The sequence below is a fragment of the Sminthopsis crassicaudata genome, chromosome 1, assembly GCF_048593235.1.
Source record: "Sminthopsis crassicaudata isolate SCR6 chromosome 1, ASM4859323v1, whole genome shotgun sequence".
NCBI classification, from domain to species: domain Eukaryota; kingdom Metazoa; phylum Chordata; class Mammalia; order Dasyuromorphia; family Dasyuridae; genus Sminthopsis; species Sminthopsis crassicaudata.
Window position 1 is genome coordinate 44,634,939 of NC_133617.1, and position 22,209 is coordinate 44,657,147.

A 22,209-nucleotide genomic window follows, 5' to 3' on the forward strand; every position below is an offset into this window, starting at 1 on the left:
ATGCTTTGGAGAAATCATTCCCTATTTTCATGGGACCAGCTTGGGAATCCATTCCTCACAATCTCCTTCCTGTGTGGGAGCTGTAAAATGCTTGCAGACTCTCCAGTATGACTCCTCTGGGGATATGGCAGCGAGGGCAACCCACGGGATGGTGTGCGCTAGGATATAAAGTTGATTTTCTAGGAAAACAGCTCAATGACACATCACAACAGCTCCACTCTCTCTCTCTCTCTCTCTTTCTCTTTTTGCCTCCACACTGTGAAATAAATGCATCTCTTAAGTACCTTTTAAACCATCCAGCAAATGAGTTTCTACATTCTGGGAATGACAATTAAGAGTGAAAATTGTTGGAAGTCAGTTAACATAGATGATCTTTGAAGGCAGCTCTTCCAAGTAATCTCCAAGTTTTGACAGTCTGAAGTCCAAGGCAAATTGGAGTCAGTCTTGACCAGGCACAGTGATAACCAATATAAGCTCAGTGGCCATTCCCATAAGTTACAATATCCTCGCCCCCTTTGCAAGACTATTTGTTATAAGAGAGAAATATGACAAAGTCAGTTATGGGATTTGAGATTCAGAAAAATCTCAGAATAAGAGACTATCTGAGTTAATTTGTATCGACCAATAATTCCCTGCAGAACACCCCCCACTGGGGACATTTTCTTAAAGTAATGGATTATTCACTACCTACCAAGGCAACCCACTCCTAATTTGGGTAGCTCCTATTATTAGAAAGTGTTAGGAAAGCTGGATGCTGCGTGGGTTAGAGCACCAAATCTAGAGTTCAAATCTGGCCTCAGACATGTGATGCTTAATCGCTATGTGACCTTGTGTGAGTCACTTAACTCTGATTGTCTCAGAAAAAAAAGTCTCCAATCATTGATCCTACTTCTTCTCTCAATGACTGTACTTGAGTGCAGTTATCTTGAGCTTCCCAAGTAAAAAAAAAATTGGAATCTCAGTATTGAAAAGAACTTGAGAGTTAACTTGTAGCCTAGCTACATCTGGAAGAAGAGAGCTCTGGGATAATAAGGATGAATCGAAAGAACTGCTAAACATTTTCATCGACTGACCCATCTTTGTCTCTTGTCTCACTTAGCAGGGATCTTCAGTGAGAACATGAGAATCACCAAATTTCAGGGTTGGAAGGGTCCTCAGGTCAATCAAATTAATTTGAGGATGACCAAGAATCTTCTCTCCAGCATCCCTAGCAAGTGGTCATTCAGCAATGCTTAAAGACCTTAGGTGAAGGGGAACTAACAGTCCCCAAGGTAGCCTATTCCCTTTTATTCAGAATTTTTTTTCTTCATATCAATGCTAAATTCACCTGTATTTTATGACAAAGGGGTCTTTTCTTCATCAGGTAAAGTATCCCTGTTCTTTGCTATTTCAACACAATCTAAGAATTCTGAAGACTTGGTTATGTAAATGCAGAAAGATTTATTTTTACCCAGTTTCTTGTGAACAAAGGATAAAGTACCCTTTCAGAAATAGCACCAAGCCTTTGGGATATGCAGATGGCCCAGGAGAATTATACATGCAATCCTTTTACTTTTGCCCTCCATAGAAGGGAAAGGAATTATGGGTGATGTGGTAGAGTAGAGACAGTTTTCGATTTGGAGTCAGAGGAACTGTCTGGTTTGTTGTGTATTCCATGTGTTCTTAAATAAGTCACTGAATTTCAGTTTCTTCATCTGTAAAATGAAGTGGATAGACAAGATTATCAATCTTAGAATCCCTTCTAATTCCACATCTGTGATTCTATGATCTTAAATGTCTCTTCTATCTTTAAATCTGTGTCCTTTGAATTAATTTTTAGGGACATCATTGTCCCTTTTTTGTGGAAGTCCTCAGATGGGCCTTTCTATATCAAGTTCACTTCCTCCTTTCAAAGATCATATTGGAAATATGATATCTATTTATCCCTATCCATCAAGCAGAGATGAAACCTGGAACTTTTGTACCTGAAACAAGCACCCAAGCCAAACCAGGACCACCAGCATGAGAGACCCCCTCAGTGGAGAGGAAAAACAGATACTGCCCTTCCCGGGGGATGTCAGAAACCTGGGGACTCTGGTGCCCATGGCTGGAAACACTTAGGTTGGTGGGGAGATGTCTATCTCACCAGGATTTGGGCAAAGTAGTTTCTTGGTCTAAGCTTGCAGGTTCTTCGTTCATACAATGGGAATCGGGCCATCTGGTACCTCCCTGTGTTATCTCAGAATTCATAGTAACTATGTGCCAGCAGTACTTGTTTCTTCACACTAGAAATCCAAGAAGATTACTGGGTGGGTGGAGCTAGCTCCCTTGTAGTCAAAAATTTGGTGGGAGGGAGATGAAAAAGAGGTTGAAGTCACTCCCCACAATCCCCTTCCTCAAAATATCACATTAGAACTATAAGGGACCTCAGGGCAAAGGCTAGCCATAGCGCCATTTTAAGCTCATCACTATTCCCCTTAGTAAAAAAGTTTGAGAAGCTGGAGATGGCAAATGCTTTAAGGGCAAAAAAAGAGTTCAAAGGAGGGGGAAGCAGAGACAAATTCAGGAAGGGATGGTTCTCCAGTAGGGACTCAGGATTCTGACTGACTCTTTCCTGCCTCATTACACCTGAAGTTCCTTCTATCAGAGTGAACAATGTTGGGAAGCAGTCCCTTAGTCAAAGACCTGGGGAAGGGTTTCCCCCTCTATGGAGTAACTTAGGTTTTGTCTTGGAACTTTGGGGCAATTAGAAGATACAGTGAATAAAATATTGAAAATCAAGAAGACCTGAAGTTAAATCCCACCTTATACTTTTGCTGGCTGTGTAACCCTAGGTAAGTCACTTAATCACTCTCTTCCTCAGTTTCCTCATCTATAAAATAGGTATAGTAATAGCATGTGTCTCCCAGGTTGTTGTGAGGACAAAATGAGATAAAACAAAACACTTTGGAAACCTTAAAGTGCTATGTCAATGTTAGTCGTCGTCGTCGTCATCATCATCATCATCATTACTTTTTTCAAAAAGAGTATCCATTCTAGATTCAAAGAACCACCGTCCAAATCCTATCCCTGATGCTTACTCCCTGGGTGACTCCAGGCAAGTAATTTATCCTCTGGTCTTCAGTTACTTTATCTATAAAATGAGGGAAATGTCCTTTAGGGTCTTTGAGCTCATATCCAGCTTTATGAACCTATGATCCATTAAGCCAATCCGACTGCTCAACCCCAGGACTCTGGGATATAGAAGACACGAAAAGCTGGGAAGGGCACAAATTCTCAATGCCCAACAAGGGACGGACCTCCAGCCAGATCTGAGATGTGGTCTCCTTTCTGTGTTTTAAGTTGTCAGTCCTCAGAACATCAAGGAGCCTGACTGGTTGAGTTTTAACCATAGTTGTGCCTCTATCTACAACTCGGGTTTTGCCAGTCAGTTGTGATCTCATCATTCTATCCTTCTGGCTGAGAAGCTGGAGCCTGGGGTCTGAGTGATCACTGGCAGTTCTTTTCACAGGTACAGATTGTAATTCCTTTCTGACTTGCTGCAGATGATCTTTACAACATTCTGGAGCTAACAGACGTTATCAATCTTATGATAAGATTCTTGGGATCCAACCAAGTCTCTCCTCAGACAATGGACTGGTACAATCCATCATGGGACCCACACCTTAAAGCCTGCAAAGTTCTGAATGATCTGCCAGAGATACTCCTCAACTGGCAATGCTTTGGAGACTCTGAGGTCATTTCTGTACCTTGAATAGGTTTCAGAGACTAGTCTTGCAGAGAATCATCCATTTACTTAAGTGAAAACTGGAGTTATTTTAGTCTACCTAAAGAGGTCTCAATGTAAGTGATCACATCTAAATACTAATAGTCTCCCAAAGCCAAGGGCAATGTTCCCAGTTATCAGTGTGGCTCTACTGTTTGGTGCAAGAGAAGGGGGAGGGAGAACTGTTGGGATAATGGATAATGGCTCACATCATCTTACCTCGAAGTTGGGGAGACTGAGGAGATGCGTGGTGAGTGAAACTAGAATGCAAATCCCAAATCTTTTCATCTTGGACTTGACTAATAGGAATGTGGTATAATGGACATGGCACTGGACATGGAATTGGAAAGATCTGGGTTCAAATACTTCTCTGGACACTTACAAGCTGTGTGATTGTGCACTGTTCACTTTATCTCTCTGGACTTCAGTTTCCTCATCTAGAAAATGACAGGATTGGAGCCATGGTCACTGTTGTTCCTTCTGATCTTAAATCTATGATCTTATGAATTTGTGGAAAGAGAAATAAAACAATGAAAGCAATTCCAGTGGGATGGCCTTCTTTTCTTCTCATTCTCAGGAAACCAAAGGTTCTGCCCAATTGGGGAATTGACTAGTTTTTACTTTTCATAGGAAATCAATAGCAAGAAAATCAGTTGTAGGGCAGTTAAATGGCACAGTGGACAGAGCACCAGCCCTGAAGTCAGGAGGACTTGAGTTCAGATTTGATATCAGACATTTACCACTTCATAGCTGTGTGACCCTGGGCAAGTCCTTAACCCTAATTGCCTCAGCAAAAAATAAATCAATTGTGATGTCAATAGAGAAGGGGGTGGTAAAGGTTAATTATTTCATACAGTGTTTTCAAGAAACATTAACAGAATCACCTTATAGGGGGCTTGAAGATAGGAGAAATCTGGTTTGAATGAATGGTTTTTTAAAAAGTATTTATTAAACACTTACTATGTGCTAAGCATTGTACTAAATACAAGGGATAAAAGCAGAAAAGTCATTTAATCTTTGCTCTCAAAGAGCTCACATTCTTATGTTTGAATCTAAGACTTTCTAGCTATGGGATTGTAGGTGAATCATTAAAGCTCTTTAGACCCAAGTGCCATGTTTTATTTCACTCATGCTTCACTCCAGACACCTTTCCTTTCTTTCTCTATTCAGAAAACCTTCTCCTTCTTGATATCTACCTGTTTTCCAGTGCATCTATATGTGTTGTGTTCTTCATTACAATGTAACCATCTTTAGCGCAAGACTATCTTGTTTGTTTATATTTGTATTACCACATTTAGTTCAGTACTTTATATATTTAAGTGATTAATAAATGTTCTATCTCCATCTATTTAACAATCTATCTTTCTATCTAATAATATATCAATCTGTTTAATAATATATCACCATCACCCTTTTTATCTGTCTAATTATCCATTAGTCTTTTCAACTATCTTTCTAATAATCTATATCTATCTAAATATCTATAGATCTTGAATAATCTATATGTGTCTATCCATCCATCCACTAACCAGCTAGCTAGCTGTCGGTCCTATCTATTTAATAATTATCTATGCCAGTCTGTCTGTTTAATTATTCATCTGTTTGTCTACTTGATAATCAGAAAGTCTGCTTAAATAGCTATCTATCAAAAGGGAATTAATAATTTATCAATCATTCACTATGTGTCAGCTATATACTATACTCTGAGGTTGTAAAGATAGACATGAAAAAGCCATTCCCTTAAGTAGCTTAGATTCTGCCAGAAAACACAACATATATATATATATATATATATATATATATATATATATATATATATATATACATCTCTGAAGTAAGTCCATTCAAAATATATACAAAATTAATACAAATATATTTTGAGAGGGAAGTACTGGCAGCTGGGTGGGATCAGAATGTACAGCAATGGGGAATAGAAAGTATGATCCAGGACTGCCCAAAAGTACTGGTATATCCTGGGGCAAGAATTGCCACTGACCTTTTCCCTTTCCCCTATAGTGATTGAAAACTTGCAAGTTGTATGTCCAATGAAAATTCGAGTGAATTGACTCTCTTGGAATTGTGAGGGAGGGAGATCCTTTGGGGGAAAGTTCAATGGTAATGCTTAGATATTCTGGAAGAGCCAGCTAATTCTCCATTCATGATTACACTGTAGGTACAGACCTTGTTGTGAAAGGCACATGAGATAATATATTCAGATCTACAGATCTACAGCTTACAGAGATTTTAGGAACCATCTAATTCAATTCTCTGAATTTACATATGAGGAAACTGAGTTTATAGATGAGGTAAGGGCAGAAACTTGCCTATGGTAAAAGCAGTAAGTAGCAGAATTAATTTGAACTCAAATTCTTTGATTCCAGATCTAGCTCTCTTTTCACAGCACCACATATTCTTTGGAAAACTTCAAACGCCATGCAAATGAAATAATACTTGTGAAGCACTTAACATGGTACATAGTAGGCATTTAATAAATGTTTATCTTTTTCCCTTCTTCTTCCTACATAAATGTTAGTTATTAATATGGCAATTGAAGGCCTGTAGCTATTTTTTTCTGTGATAGCAATTTAGGATTCCTAACTCCTGATTTCCAGCCAGGAAAAAAAGACCAAAAAAAAAAAAAATTGGACCTTGGAAGGCACACTTGGGGGAGGATGAAAGCAAAGATTGATAAAATGCATATGGAACTGCTCCATGTCCTTGGTTAAGCAATTTAGAGAATGAAATTCCCTTAGGGGAATGGAAAACTTTCCAATCAAGTTGACTACTGATCCCAAGTCAAATAAATTGAAAATCTTTTCAGAGATTAACTTCCTTCTCCTTACAAGAAACTGACAAGGAAACTCCTTGGGGAATCAGGCATATTTATCTTATCTATAAGCAAAACAGTTTCTAAGGATGGCCAGCAAGATGACTGTGTCCAATAGATGTTCTATAAGTGCCTAGGGATGGATTGGTGATGACAATCAAAAGCCTTCCTTATTTGAGTAGTCCTGATCTAATCCCCTATCTCTACCTGATCGTCAGACATTATTTTCTCTCTCTGTTGGATGGATTGCTCATAGCATTTAGAATTGGAAGGGGCCTGCGAGCTTCCTCATTTTACAGAAAGGGGAATGGTTTCAGAGAGGCTGTGTCTCACTCAAGGTTGTACAAGTAACAAGAAGTAAAGCCAGCTTTCAATACCTGGTCTTCTAATGCAGAAAGTAGCAACCACAGATTTTGGCCCTCTTTGTGTCCAGATCAAATTCTGAGGTCATTTTAGCCCAAACCAGATGAGCCTTCACCTTTCCCTAGTCCTTTTCTACTGCCCCTTTCTCTTCTGTCTCCATTTCTTTTCCATCCCCCTCTTGTGTCTTGGGATCCCATAAACTCTGAGATTTTATGACTTTATTTCTTCTTGGATGCCTAGAACCAAAGAATAGTCATTAATGGTTCCAAGTCAACTTGGAAGAAGACCTCTACAAGAATACATGCTATGGCTTTGGAATACAATAACGAGTTGATTAAAGACAGAGATATCATGTTCATCAAATTTACAGATGACACAAAGCTGGAAGGAAAGTGTCATAGGCAGGATAAGAATCCAAAAAGATCTCAACAGGCTAGAAGCAGGACCAGATAGAATAAAATGTAATTGAATAGAGTTAAAATTAGATGCTTGCCTTTAGATTGAAAAGAAAATGCCTTCCCATTTGCAAAGCATGGCAAAATAGTGAGTCATCTGAAAAAAAAAATCTAGGAATTGATATGGAAGCCCCCAGACTGATGGCTGTATTTAAAGACATAATTTTCAGAAGTAGGGAGATGATAGTACAATAATATTCTGTCCTAGCCACCCTACCTTTGGAACATTATGCTTCATTCTGAAGACTAAATTTTAGGGAAGTATTGATCAGCTAGAAAATGACAACCAGAGCAATGAAGGCACCAAGTTTATGACTTAAGAAGATCATTTGGAGGAATATTTAGCCTGGAGAATTCTCATGGATAGCATGATAACTGCCTTTCAAAATGTGAGGGGTTGTCATGTGAAAGAAGGATTCGATTTGTTCAGCTTGGCCCTGAGGGAAAAACTAGGAACAAAGGGTAGAAGTTGCTAAAAGGCACATTTAGACTTGATGTCAGAAAAATCTTCCAAGCCCCAAAACAGAATGTGTTGCTTTGGGAGGGAGGGAGTTTCAGTATCATTGAGATCTTTAAGGAAAAGCGGGATGGCCACATGAGAAGGATGCCCCAGTGGGGATTCTTCTTCAGGTATTAGTAAGATTTCACAGCCTTTAAAGTGCTTTCCAATGTGAGACTCAATGATTCTGAGATTTGGTGGGTTTTGCATTAAATCAAATACACTCTTCATTTGGAAAGAAGTTGTTGAACTGGGCCAATTGCCTTCATAAGTTGTTGGCAAGCTGGTTGGCTTTTGGCTCCCTTCCTTGGCTGGCTTGGGGTTCTTTTCTTCCAGCTAAAATATCAGGGACAGCCTCACCCCTTGTACCTTCCATTGACCTCCTCTAGGACTTCCTAGTAAAACTCTGATACTGACCAGATGGATGACCTTAGCCAAGTCATTTCTCCTTATTAGAGTTTTTCAGCTTTTTTTATCTGTAAAACGAGTCATTGAATCAGAAAAATTTTGAGTGTCCAACATAGGTCTGCCAGCCAAATGCATCACGGCCTGCCTGATTTCGGGATACAGTTTGAGATTTTTAGTAAAAATATCATTGCATATGTGTGAATGGGGACCATAAGTTACTAAATAGTCTGTCCACTGTAACTTGTGTTATAGGTAGGTGATTTTTCTTAAGTGTAATCCTGGAGAACTCACAATTGTGTTTTTTAAAATACCACATGCATACATACACATATATTATATGATCCACTATTGAACAATTTGTCTATTTTTCGGTGATGATAAATTCTATGGCTCACTTATCCTCAATTATGATCACAAATGACGAGGCCTCTTCTAGTCCAATCCCTTCATTTTACAGAATAAATAGAATCTCAGAAGGCTTGGAGGACTTCCTCAAGGTCAGTTGGGATTCAAACTCAAGTTGACTTCAAATCTAGTGCCACATTAAACCATTCCAATATTCACTCAATCTAACTCTCAGAATTGTAGTTAATTTTTCAGTGTTGTAGAAATTCATCAATAAGCATTTATTAAATGCTTAATATGTGTTAGGGATTGTGTTAAATGCTGAGGATACAAAGAAAAATCAAATCCCAAGGTTTGTCAGGCATGTGGATTTGGCCAGGAGTAAAGTTCATGGATGCCTGGATTTTACTGACTTTTGACAAAAGGTCCTAGTCAATGTCAGGGTAAGGGAAAGGGGAATTAGTCTAGATTTGCCCCACTGTCTAGTTTGGGAATCAGTAAATCAGTAAAAATGCAGTAAAGACATGCAAAATATCTGATGCAATAATCTATGGAATGTCTTAAGAACAGGGACTTTTTTTTTTTGCTTTGATTTGTATTCTCAGCTCTTAGCACAATACTGGTACATAGTAGGTACTTAATAAATAATTGCTGACTTGCTGATGGCCTGGAAATTGATATCCTCATCTTATCTTTATTCCACAGACCTAGCCTATTTATCCTAGTCTATATTCATTCAAAAACACATTGAACATGCAACCTGCTAAGTTTTCCTGGCCCATGCATACAAAGGTATCATGAGACAGAGAGGTAATACTAATAACATTTAGTATTTACATAGTACTTCAGGTTTGCAAAGCACGTTACGAAGTTGTGATCCTCACAATAACTCTGTGAAATAGATGTTATTATTGTGAGATGACTGAATTTGCAGACAGCTATATTTAGACTTGATGTCAATCAAAGACTTCCTAACATGGAGAGCTATTTCCAAATAGAAAGGGCTACATTGTGGATTAATCTTCATTAGAAGTTTTAAAATAAGTTGGATGGTCCTATTCTGGGTGTGTTATGCTAGGCATTCTTTTTTGGATATGAGTTGGGTAAGTTGGTGGCTAAAGACCCTCAACTTGGAGATTCTGTGAGTTGAACATGGATAGGTCACAATACCTCTTGGACAAAGTTGATGACATTGCAAATTGAGAGACCTTTTCTGCTACTGTCTTCAAAAAAATCAAATTTATCTCACTTTCAGTTGATCAATGATGGACAGAAACAACTACACCCAGAGAAGGAACACTGGGAAGTGAATGTAAATTGTTAGCACTACTGTCTATCTACCCAGGTTACTTATACCTTTGGAATCTAATACTTAATGTGCAACAAGAAAATGGTATTTACACACATATATTTTATCTAGGTTATACTGTAACACATGTAAAATGTATGGGATTGCCTGTCATCTAGGGGAGGGAGTAGAGGGAGGGAGGGGAAAATTTGGAAAAATGAATACAAGGGATAATGTTATAAAAAAAATTACTCATGCATATATACTGTGAAAAAATTATAAATTAAAATAAATAAATAAATAAATAAATATTTCCCAGGAAAAAAAATCAAATTTATGATTTATTCACAAAATTTATAAAATATTTTACTCACAGTAGTCCCCAAAGGAATATTTGCACAGAATTACTATTCTTATTTTTACAAATGAGGAATCTGAAAGTTAGAAAGTGAGATTGCACAGTTAAAAATGGAGAAATTAGGACTCAATCCTATATATTCCTGACTTTGACTCCATTGCCTTTTCTACTATAGCAGACTTTCTAGATCAGTGCTCTTCTCTAGTCAAAACTCCCCATGTATGTTATCTCTCCTTATTGGAATAAAAGTTCCTTGAAGGAAGGAGTTATTTTCTTTTTTACCAGGAACATAGTAAGTGTTAAACAACTGATTTTCATTGATTTACTATTTAATTATTCATAATTCATTCATATCACACTGTGCACCATCAACCAAAGGAAAACATCTCTCACATTTCTTTCTGGACACCAACTTCCTCCAGGGAAGGTTTCTGACAGAGAAGAAATTAACAAGGAAAATCATCAGCAGAGGATAGAATCTCTTTTCTGCCTTTTTAGGTCTAAAATTTGGCCCATTTAGAGTCCTAAGGTTCTGATTTCCTCTTTACTGATCCCAAAGTGGTATATCCCTATGAATTTGGTAGCCCTACCTCTATATGAAGTCTTCCTTCACTAAAACAGTTACAGGGATCTCTTCTTTCTCTGACCTCAATTAACAGTTACCATCTGAACCACATGAAATTGTAAGCCTCTGTGTATTAACCTCAATTGCCCAGCTATGCTGTGGGTGCCTTGAGGATAGCTTTAGGAGATTGTGATGACTCTTTAAGGAATTGTAGTAAAGCCCAGAGAGATTGTGTCTTGCCCAGAGTCCCCACAAACCTAGGTTTTCTGATTCCAAATCTTCCTCTTTTTCTACTCTGCCATTTATCTTAAGTATTTTCTCCTAAAAGGTTTGATTTTCTTCCATTTATTCCAAAAAAAGGTCTTTATATCAAAGATTTATTAAAAAGTTAGCAAAACACAGTTCCAATGGTCTTGTTAAGAAGAGAGCCATCTGTATATAGAGAGAGGACTATGAAAACTGAGTGTGGATCACAACATAGTATTTTTACTCTTGTTATTATTTGCTTGCATTCGGATTTCTTTCTCAATTTTTTTCCTTTTTGATCTGATTTTTCTTGTGCGGCATGATGTTTATGGAAATACATATAAAGGAATTGCACATGTTTAACATATATTGGATTACTTGCTATCTAGGGGAGGGGTAGGGGGAATATTGGAACACAAGGTTTTGTAAGGGTGAATGTTAAAAATTATCCATGCATATATTTAGAATATTAAAAGCTTTAATTGAAAAGAAAAGGAAAAAAAGATTAGCAAAACAAATCAACCATGTCTGACAACATATATGACATTTTATACCTATAGCTTCCTGTCCTTCTCTTCCCCTCTCCCTAATACATCTTTCCAATGGAGGGAGGGAGATTCATTATTTATCCATTCTTTGGGGCCAAGATTGGGGATGATAACCAGATAACATTCATCATTTTAATTTTTTTCTTTTTATTTGCATTGTTATGGGAGGCGTATATTATTTTCTTGTTTCTGCCTCCCTCAATCTTTATCAGATCATATTAATCTTTCCATGTTTCTCAAATTTTTCATATTGATTGTTTCTTATACGTGAAGGCACAATGGTTCAAGTGCTGGATTTGGAGTCAGTCATTTCAGTTCAAATTCTATCCAGAGACTTACTAGCAAGTGATTCAGAGCAAGTGATTTGACCTCTGTTTCCATTTTCTCATCTGTAAAATGGGGATAATAATAACATTTGCCTCACAGTGTTGTTGTGAGGATCAAACGAGATATTTTAAAGTACTTTGCAAACCTTAAAGTGCTATATAAATGCTAACTATTATCATGGGTTCATTAATTTATATTACACACAATTTAAAATTATATATATATATATGTATATATATATATATATATATATATATATATATATATATACATATATATATATATATATATCCCAGATGATGTGTGTGTATTATATTTTTATTCATTTTATGGTAAAAAGTACTCCTAAGGCAATTTTGATATAAATGGAAGTTTTCTTCATATTTTTAACTTCTTTAAATACATATGCTAATGGGATCTCTGGGTCAAAGAATATATATTTTAATAGTTTTTAAGCATTCCAAATTTCTTTCTAAAATGACTAGACCAATTCACAGTTCTACTAACAAGGTAATGATATTTCATCTTTTGACATCTTTGCTAATTTTCATGGTATCGGGACTCTAAGACTAATTTTTCTTATTAGTTAGATGGAGCAATCTTTACTATGATTTTAATAGTTTGTAATTCTTTTGAGGATTTTTTTAATCTTTTAGCTAACTATTCATTTGAGGAATGGCTCTTGGTCTTATATATTTGTCTTAATTTTGGAAATGTATTTTAACAGAATTTTATCACAAGCATTTAATGGATTTTGCAGATACCACCACTGGGAACTAGTCTGCCACCATTCCAATGCTGTTGACACTTCCTCCATGGTCTCCTCCGCTCTTGCCTCCAGCCCAGCCATCCGTGGCCAAGTTAAATTCATAATTTATTCTGATCTTACCATTGATAAGGAGTCTCTAGGCAGAGCTACTTTCCAGTTATTTGCTGACTAAGGTCCAAAGACAACAGGAAACTTCTGTTCTCTGAGCACTGAAGAGAAGGTATTAGGTTCCAAGAGGTGTTGCTTTTACAAAATCTTTAGTGGTTTGTGTACTTACTGCCATGGTGATCTCATATACCATAATGGTACTAAAGGCTAATCTATCTATAGGGACAAATTTGTGGATGAGGGCTTCATTCTGAAGTTTACTAGCACATATTTTGATCCCAGAATGACAAGATCAGGAAAAAAGAAAATCACCATTCTTGTCTGTGGACAATTCTCATAAGTTTTGTTTTTCAAAGTGTTGGTCTTAACCACCAAACCATTCAAAAGCTCTTCAATTTCACATAATAGGGGTGGTCTATTTTATCTTTGGATTTCTCTTCTTTCCTTTGTTGTACTAGAAATTTCCTCCAGACAGACATGGCTATGAAAGATGGAACTACCCATTTTCTTCCATTTTTAATGATGTCAATGTTTATATTTAGGTCATTTTGTCTTTGAGGATTCAGAGGAGGTGAGGGTGCAATTGTTGCAGCATTTTGGAGATGTGCATGTGATCCAAAATATTCCCCATCCTAATTGGGATAAGTCAAGGCATATGTGATTCTAAAGAAGGGTCTTGAGAGTAAGGAACTTGACCTGTTTGTTTCCTTAATATTTTTCACTGGGTAACCTTTCAAACAATGACCTGAATTATTCTTACAGTTTCTTAGGAGAAGCTCTCATTGTTTGATAAAGAGAGAGAAGATTGGGCTACTCTTTCACTCTTTCACAAAGCCAATGGTTTCTTCCTATTAGAAATATAGAGCCAAGTGCCTGGGTTTTCCTGTCATTAGACACTTTGGGTCCTTCTCACCTTGAAGGATGAGGGAGGGAAGCCCTTAGCAGCCGAGCGCCAGTTATCATGTTATTATACAACCCCAGCATGTTGCCAATGTTTTTATATAATCCTCTAGTTCTCCCCATAAAACAGCCCATAACACCCTGGCAAATAGATTTCAATGGAGCTGCATGCTCTTACAGGCATACACTGTTCTGCGGTGATGAGTCACATTGATGAAATAGCCAAGATTAAGCTTCAACTCAACTTTTCCGTTTCTACTATCCTCTTTCTCTTCCTCCCCCACCTTAGAGGAATAGAAAAGAACAGAAGAAACACAAGCCTCATTACGAAATCACCTCAGAAGGAAAATCAGGAGTTGTGTATATGATGAGAAAGAGCTTATGAAATAAGGATGATGCCCTATGCTCTCTCAAAGAGAATTTTGGAAGACCACATAAAGATTTAAACAGCCCAGCATGCAGGTATGGAGGGGTATTTCATAGATCTGAGTGAAAATTCTGTTCTAAGACTTCTGGGGAAATGAGCCCACCAAGGGTTCTTGCCCTGGCTTAACTAGACATGCTGATGGTTCTTGCCCAGCCTTAACCAGACCCACAGCAAGGGTTCTTAATAATTTTTGTGTGCATCACAGATCCCTTTGGCAGTCTAGCAAAGCTTATGGCCACAGTTTCAGAATAATGATTTTAAATACATAAAACAAGATATGTAAGGCTATGAAGGAAACTAAGTATTTTGACATGAAGTTATCAATTTTTTTTAATTAAGTTCATGGACCTCTGCACTAAGGTTCCAGGTCTTGCCCTTACCAGAAGCACTAAGATTTCTGGTTCCTGACCTCTTGAGGCTCACTAAGAATTATGGCCCCTTCCCTATCCAAATCCCCTAAGGGTTCCAGTCCTGTTATGAATGGATCCATTAAAGCAGGGGTTCTCAAACTACTGCCCAGGGGCCAGATGTGGCCCGCTGAGGACATTTATGTGGCCCACCGGGTTATGGCAAATGGGCTGAGGGGTGAAGACAGCGTGTGAGTTTTTGTTTTTACTCTAGTCCAGCCCTCCAACAGTCTGAGGGACAGTGAACTGCCCCCTATTTAAAAAGTTGGAGTACCACTGCATTAAAGGATCCTGCATTGCTTTAACCATACCTATCAACAGTTCTTACCTTGCTATAACTAGATTTATTATAAATTCCCATACAAACTTTACCCATGTTTACTGACCTGGTTTAATTGGATCCACTGAAGATTTTTTACAAAGGTTTAGTGATACCCAATAAAGGTTTCTGCATAGGTCAAATAAAATCCTTCAAGGATTACTGCCTTAACTTAACTAGCCACAATATGGGTTTTTGTCTTTTCTAAATTTATCTGACATGAGTTGGCCATGGTCTTACTAATTCAGGTATTCTTAATCCTATAAACAAATTTCTTAGGATACATGTATTTTAAAGAAATTTTGAGAACTGTTTCATTAGAATTAATTTTTAAATATTTTTTGCAGTTAAGATATTTTGAGTAGGAGTACATGGACTTCACCAACTTGTCAAAGGGGTTCATGACATAAAGAAGGTTAAAAATTCCTGCCATAAGAGGTCCTGTTCTCTATTCCGGAAGGAAATACAATATAGAGATGGCATAATAGGAAAAGTGCTTCATTTATGGTCAGAGAACAATGGTTCTCCAAAGACTGGGTGACCTTGAGCAAACAATTTCATCTCTTGGGCCTTTGTTTCCTGATCTGTAAAAGGACTAGATGGCCTCTGAGTTCCCTTCCAACTGGAAGACTAGGATTCTCTATTGCCTGGGCTCCAACAGAGAAGTATCATGGCAAACTCCAGACATCTCCCTCCTACCTTGCTCTGTTGATGTTACTGCATGGGGGAAACTTGCAACTTGCAGGTAGGAGACAGCCCTTTTCAATTTTTTTTTTTCTGGAGCTGTCACTACTGAAAACTGCTAATAGTGCGCGCACACACACACACACACACACATACACACACACACACACACACACACACATACACACACACACACACACACACACACACACACACACACACACACACACACACAAACTTTCCTCCTTCCCTGGTGCTTCAGTACCTCACAGAACCAGCAGTCTACCCCACCTCCAGCCCCAACACATCCCAGGGCCCCTTTCTCTCCTTGCAGCACAAAGTGGGGGAAGTGCAGGTTTCCATCATCTGGCCTTCCTTGAGTGTGAATTACAGTGACACTAATACAGATTTATCTTCCACACTGATCCTCCCCTAACCAATCGATGGAAGAAAGTTCAATGTCATTTTAAAGCTCAGTTTATAATGGATGTTTCAAGGGCCCTGAAGCTTAAAGTCACTAGTGCCCAAGCAGCCTCATCTGGAGGCCTGTCCGCAGGTAATGAGGTGCCAATCACCGGCCTCGACTCTTGGGCTTTGAGTGCTCTCTCCGCGGAGCCTGCTGTCCCATTCTTCGGGAATTTTTTATTGAGGCTTTTCCCGATAAGGCTCCCAGTGAGCACAGTGCAGAGAAGTGAGAAATGGGACTGTGGGGGTGGGAATGGGAGGAAGCAGTGCATTCATTTCGAGGGCCAGTTCCAAACCTGGAAACCCCCGAAAGCAATGGAGTCTCGCATTCCACAATTACGTCTGCGTATCTCGTTCTTTTTTGTTCCGCGCCCCCTCTTTCCACTGCCCGACTTTATCACTTCTTTGGAAGGGAGGTAAGGGAGAGGGGAACTTGTCTCTCTAGCCTTTACAAACCGCTGCCCAGAGGGAGCCCCTTCCTTCTCCTTCCACCGTCCTTCCCTGCCCCGAAGAGTCCGTGGGAACCGTCTCAAAACTTCTCCCGAGACGCCAGTGGGAGCTAAGCCCCGTTTCGATATTTATCGAGCAAATCAATGAAGAATCCGCCTTTCCGGCAGACCTGAAAAGCCCAGCAGCCACTTTCTTCCGTTCGGCTCCTCTCGGAGATCGATCCTTTTTCTAGGAAGAGCTGAAAGGCTCGGGAAGTCTGGTGTCCTTTCCCTGCTCTACAGCCCCGATCCCACCCGCCCCGGAGCTGTCCCTGGTGCTTCTCCCCGGGCACCGCGGGCGGGACAGCGCTCCCGCGCCCCTCCCGGGCCCCCGGCCCCCTCCCCGCCGCCGGCCCGGCCCGCGCGCGCTCACCATTGAGCTGGTTGTAGACCACCTCCTCCAGGTGGTCGAGCCGCTGCAGGATGGCCTCGCGGTCCAGGATCACGCCGGCCCTGGCGTGCCGGCTGCGCACCCGGCGGTCGGCGCTGCGCACGATCTGCACCAGCTCCTGGGAGCGGTCCTGCAGCCGGCAGTACACGGAGAAGAGGATGATCCCCACGAACACCAGGATGTTCACCGTCAGCAAAGTTTTGATCTTCCTGGCCACCGCCATGAACGCGGCTGGGGCGGGGGCTGCCTCACCCGCGGGGCATCCCCGCCTGGCCGCCGGCCGCCGCAGCCACCGCGGGCACCATGGGCCGGCGCCGGGTCCGCGCTGCGCCCGCTGTCCGCGCCGGACCCGGACGGAGGGGCGGGGCAGGGAGGGGCGGCGTGCCCAGCTCGGAGCGCGGCCGGGGGGAGCTGTCCCTTCAGCACCACTCTCCGTCCCCCGCCGGCCCGGTCACACCTGCGGCCCCGCCGCCGCCTCTGGCCCACGGCCCGGGGGCTGCGCAGCTACCGCCGCCCGCCCGCCGAGCCGCTGCTGGCCGGCCCCGAGCTCTGGGCGCGGGGCGCAGCGCGGAGCGCAGCCGGCATCCTCCGGAGGGCTCCCCAGCCCCGGGGAGCCGAGGGCAGCCGAGGCTTTGTGAGCGGGCGGGGGCACGGGGTGCTGCGGGAGCTCCGGGCCGGGCCGGCCGGAGCCAGGTTCGGGGCGAAGGGAGCGAGGAGGGGACCAGCGAGGGCGAGGCGGCGGGCTGGCTGGCGGGCTCCGCGCGCTCGCAGCCTCTGCCGGCTCCAGCCCGCCCCACAGCCACGGCGCCGGTGCGGAGTGACGCGGCAGCCCGGGAACTCATCAGCATGCATACAGCGGAGCCCACTTCGCTCCAGCCTCCTCCCAGTCACCGCCCCTCCCCGCCCTCCTTCGCCCGCCCCGGCCCTACCCGCGGGGCTCCTGGGGGCGCCCGGCACGCGGGGACCGCCGCTGCGGGACCGAGCAGGCCCGGGCGGGGGCGAGGCCGGCCCCAACCCAGTGCCGAGAGTTAACAACGCTCTGCCGCCCCGGGAAGGTGCGGGCGAAACACGCTCAAAGGGGGCTTTGAAAGCAAAGACACCTAAGGACGTTGCAAACAGCACCCCCGGCGGCCCCTAGTCCTGCCCGGCCTGCTCCAGCACCCGCAGAGCCCCTTCATCCTCCGCGAGCTCAGGTGAGGGCACAGCCGGCCTTTCCTGGCTCTGAAGAAACAAAAGGGAGGCAACGAGACAAGACTGTGCCGGGGCCTTCCTCAGTCCTGACTCTGTAGTCCCCTTTGCCCCCCTTCTCCTCAGCGTGGGTGCAGCCATGTCCGTGGGGGTATAAGCGATACTCAGAGGAGAGAGGCGGTGGGGAAAACCTTGGTACTCACTTTTGTAGGCACGTAGCTCCTGCCCGCCCCCGACCCCCTTTCCCAGCTTTCATTTTGGCTGCCATTTGCCTGGGATTTCTTTGAATAACCCGGAAAAACACCCCCTCAGGTGGTATGTAGGGCAGGACATCTCTGTGTGGCCAAGGACCAAGAAGGACCAAGATGGGTCCAGTAGAGACCCGTCCCCTGAACTAAATTCAACCAGAATCAACAGCGCTGAATTCGAACAGCAAAGACCAAAGTTGTCCATGTTTCGTGCAAAATAAAGACCTAGGATCTAGGTTTCCCTTCTCTGCCTCAGGACTGTGGTTAAGAGGAACATGTTATTCCCTGTTTCTCCTCCTCTCCCTAAGAATATGGAGGAACGGATTGATTAGGAGGGCTCCTTAATTGTTTGCTCCCAGTAACAAGTTGGAACCCTGTAGTTGACTGAAACAGACATTAGGGGTGGTGGGTCCACAGTGCTTCAATCCCATTGATGCTGTCCCTGTTGACAAATTGGCTTTCCTAATACTCTCCTCAGGAAATAGCCATTTGCTTTAAAAAATACATTGACTTCTCAAATTTATCTTGTTAGATGTGCTTAAATAATTCAGCCTATTGTTGTAATATCCATGGCCAGCTGAAGAAACAGCTTTCCATTGTTATCATCTGTACTCAGGGGATCGATGCCTACACAGAAATCCTATTTAAACTCTAGGTTAAAGAACAAAAATACTAGCTATCTTATGTAAGACTTTTATTAGAAATGATGCTATTTGGAGGTATTAGCAAGTATGTGTATCAGGGTTTTGTGGGTTTAGGATAGTAATCATTAGCATTTACATAGCATTATATAGCTTGCAGACTTAAACTTCAGAACAATCCTGGGAGCTAAGAGCTAGCAGTCCTCCCATTTTATTGAGGAAGGACTTGAGCTGGTAGATATTGAGTTACATAGCTAACGAGTCTGTGTAACAAAATTGGAATTCTCGACTTCTGACTGGTGTCGGGCTCACAAACCAGTTGACGTGGGTAATAATTTGTGAAGTTAATTCCAAGATTGTGATCAACTGAATGGGAAAGTATTGGCTAAACCTATCTTCTTCCCAAGTAATGGAAGGTGTATAGGCAGGGTGAGAGAAATGTAATTATATTATCACTTACTGGCAGATACAACCAACCAATGAAAGTAGGATGTATTTGTCTTGAACAAACAAATGGCTGGAGTTGACAATATAAATTTGGACATTAACCTCTACTGGATCTTCAGCTTTAAGACAAATACATGCAAGTCTGTCAAATATCTCTCTTTGCTGAACCTTGTTGTTTTTTTTCTCCCGTGACTGTTCTGGTATCCTAATTATACAAGAATTCTACAGCATGAACAGGAACTTTCCTGCTCTTTTCAACTCCTAGCACCCTCTTTCTTTTGAAATGACTCTGTATAATTTTGCATATGATTTGCTTTTATTCAGCTGCTTATATGTTGTTTGAGAGTTATCATAGCTCAGGAAACAGGAACTTACCTCAGAGCCAGAAGATCAGAATTCAAATCCTGAATCTGACTCTGTCTGTGTAATTTTGAGCAAGTCACATAATGTCTCAGTGTTTTGGGCAATTTCTCTAAGAATGTAAGTTGGACAAATGGTGCCAATCTGAAGTGGAAGAATAAATTTCATCACTAGGAAAGTGGCAGTGAAATTTTAGATCTGTTCATATCATATCCCTTCATTTCAAAATAAATTCCTATTATCTAGTATGTGATTAAGCTATGGCTGGTCTGTGGGTTCCTTCTATATTGTTTGTTTTAGGGAGCAGGACATGATTTCATTGGTATAGGGGACTCTGGGGCATTGTTTGGTATGTAATGAACACTTAATATATGCTTGTTGACTTCCTGAAATGGATAAGTTAAGTGACTTTTCCATGGCCACACAGCCAATAGTTGTCAGGGACAAGATTTGAACCCAGGACTTTCTGATTCCAAACTGTTTCTCTATCCATAACTCTATCCTGCTTCTCATCTTGCTATTTCACTTTGAATTAAAGTAAATTAATAAGATCACACAGTGCTTTGGTCTCTATTGGAAATATTATAGCTCCATAATATTGTGCCTCTTACATCTTAATATATAAAAGGTTTTTTTTCCCCTGTCATTTTCCAACCAGCCCACATATCAACATCTGTTGGTTTTAGTAATCATGCTGCTATCCAACCTCTAGGCCCATTGTGGCTATATGTAGGGTTGTTCTGAAAAAAGGGAATGAAATAACCATTTTGAAGTTAGGAATACAAAAGCAGATAATGACTAAGAAACATGCTGGGAATAGAATCACAGGAAGATAGATTTGGAGCTGCAAAGAACCTTAGAGATTATGTAGTTAACTCCATCAACTCATTTTATAGATGAGGAAGCTGGATCCTAGGGAACTTAGTGAACAACCCCCCATCTGTAAGCATCTAGTTGGCCATCTCAAGCCACAATCATTTGAGGACTATAATTCTGATCCTCAATTAGGATTTTAGTATCCTAGATATAGAGTTGGAAGGTACCACAAAGGCCTCCAAGTCCTAAGCCCTTGTTTTATAAATAAGGAAAATGAAGTATTGAAAGTTTAAGGATTTTCCAAGGTTTATACTGCTAGTAGTGTCCAGAAAGTGATTTGAAAATGGGTCTTTCTGACTCCAAACTCAGTGCCCTATTCACTACGGCATGTGGCCTATCAAATAGTATTTAAAAAGAGACAAAGAATTCATATAATCAACAATGATGGCCTAAATCAACTTGGGATAAAAGGAAAAGATAGTATGAAAAGAAGATTCTCAGCCTTTTGGAGTAATACAGTTTAAAGTCTTCAGTCTCGTAAATATTGGACAATCAGGTTTCTGTTTCCTGATGACAAGAAATTAAATTTGATTGCTGGTGAACCCAGGAATTAAATGGTCTAGACCTGGTTATTAATTTAGAAATTATTGAAGCCATTACTCCAAGAATTCACCATAGCCTAGAGGACACTCTAGATAGATTCTTAAGGGCTTTGCTAGGAGAGTGCAAACTTATGGCAGATTCTACCAAGATGGAAATCTTTGAGTCTGGAAATGGTGATGAACTATGCATTTGATGACCATAAAGCTATATAAGGAATTGGGAAGAGATCATAAGCAGTAGATGATCAATCAATCAATCAATCAACAAGCATTTATTAAGCATCTATTAAGTGCTAGACACTATGCCAAATTCTGGGGAAACAGCAAATGAAACAATTGCTACCTCAAGAAATGTATATTCAATAATATTATTTCTTTGAAGGAAACATATACATATATAGGTATATAAGTAAAGTTAGATAAATACAAAACAGGGTTAGAGGGTACTTGCAGTTTCAAGGATAAGAAAAGGCTTTGTGTAGATGATACTTCAGCTGAGTTTAGAAGGAAGTGAAGAATGTTATAGAGTCAAGCTGAGGAAGGAAAACATTGCAGACATAGGGGGATAGCCACTGTGAAGATAAGGAGAGAAAGAAAGAGTACTATATGTGAGGAACAAAGGAAAGGCCAATTTGATTGGACCATAGCGTTGTAAAGGGGGTAATGTATAACAAGATTTGAAAGAGGGCTTAAGGTGAAGTTATGAAAGATTTTAAATGCCAAAGAGAAGAGTTTATATTTTTTTCTATAGGCAATAAGAAACCAGTGGGGCTTGTTGAATAGTGGACTGTGCCTAAGGAGAATTTCTTTAGTGGTTATGCTGATGATGGATTAGAGATGGAAGCTATTTGAACAAGGAGACTTCAAGATGAGAACCTAGATTAAAATGATTGCTGTGCAAGTAGTAAGAATATAAATATATCACATATATACATACACATATAAGAAATATATAGAGATAGAAATAGTATATAT

The 22,209-nt window shown here is 40.8% G+C and overlaps 1 protein-coding gene across 2 annotated transcripts in view; it reads right to left on the bottom strand.

The window, feature by feature from the left end:
- GALNT9 (polypeptide N-acetylgalactosaminyltransferase 9) overlaps positions 1 to 17,219 on the bottom strand; it is a 282,033-nt gene extending 264,814 nt beyond the window's left edge. The window contains exon 1 of one of the 2 annotated variants that reach the window (XM_074299933.1): positions 16,915 to 17,219. In XM_074299933.1, the coding sequence (XP_074156034.1) occupies positions 16,915 to 17,155 (241 nt within the window). In that variant the 5' untranslated portion in view covers positions 17,156 to 17,219. The remainder of the gene's footprint in view (positions 1 to 16,914) is intronic. The other variant, XM_074299944.1, reaches the window with a different exon arrangement.
- Between the last annotated feature and the right edge of the window lie 4,990 nt (positions 17,220 to 22,209).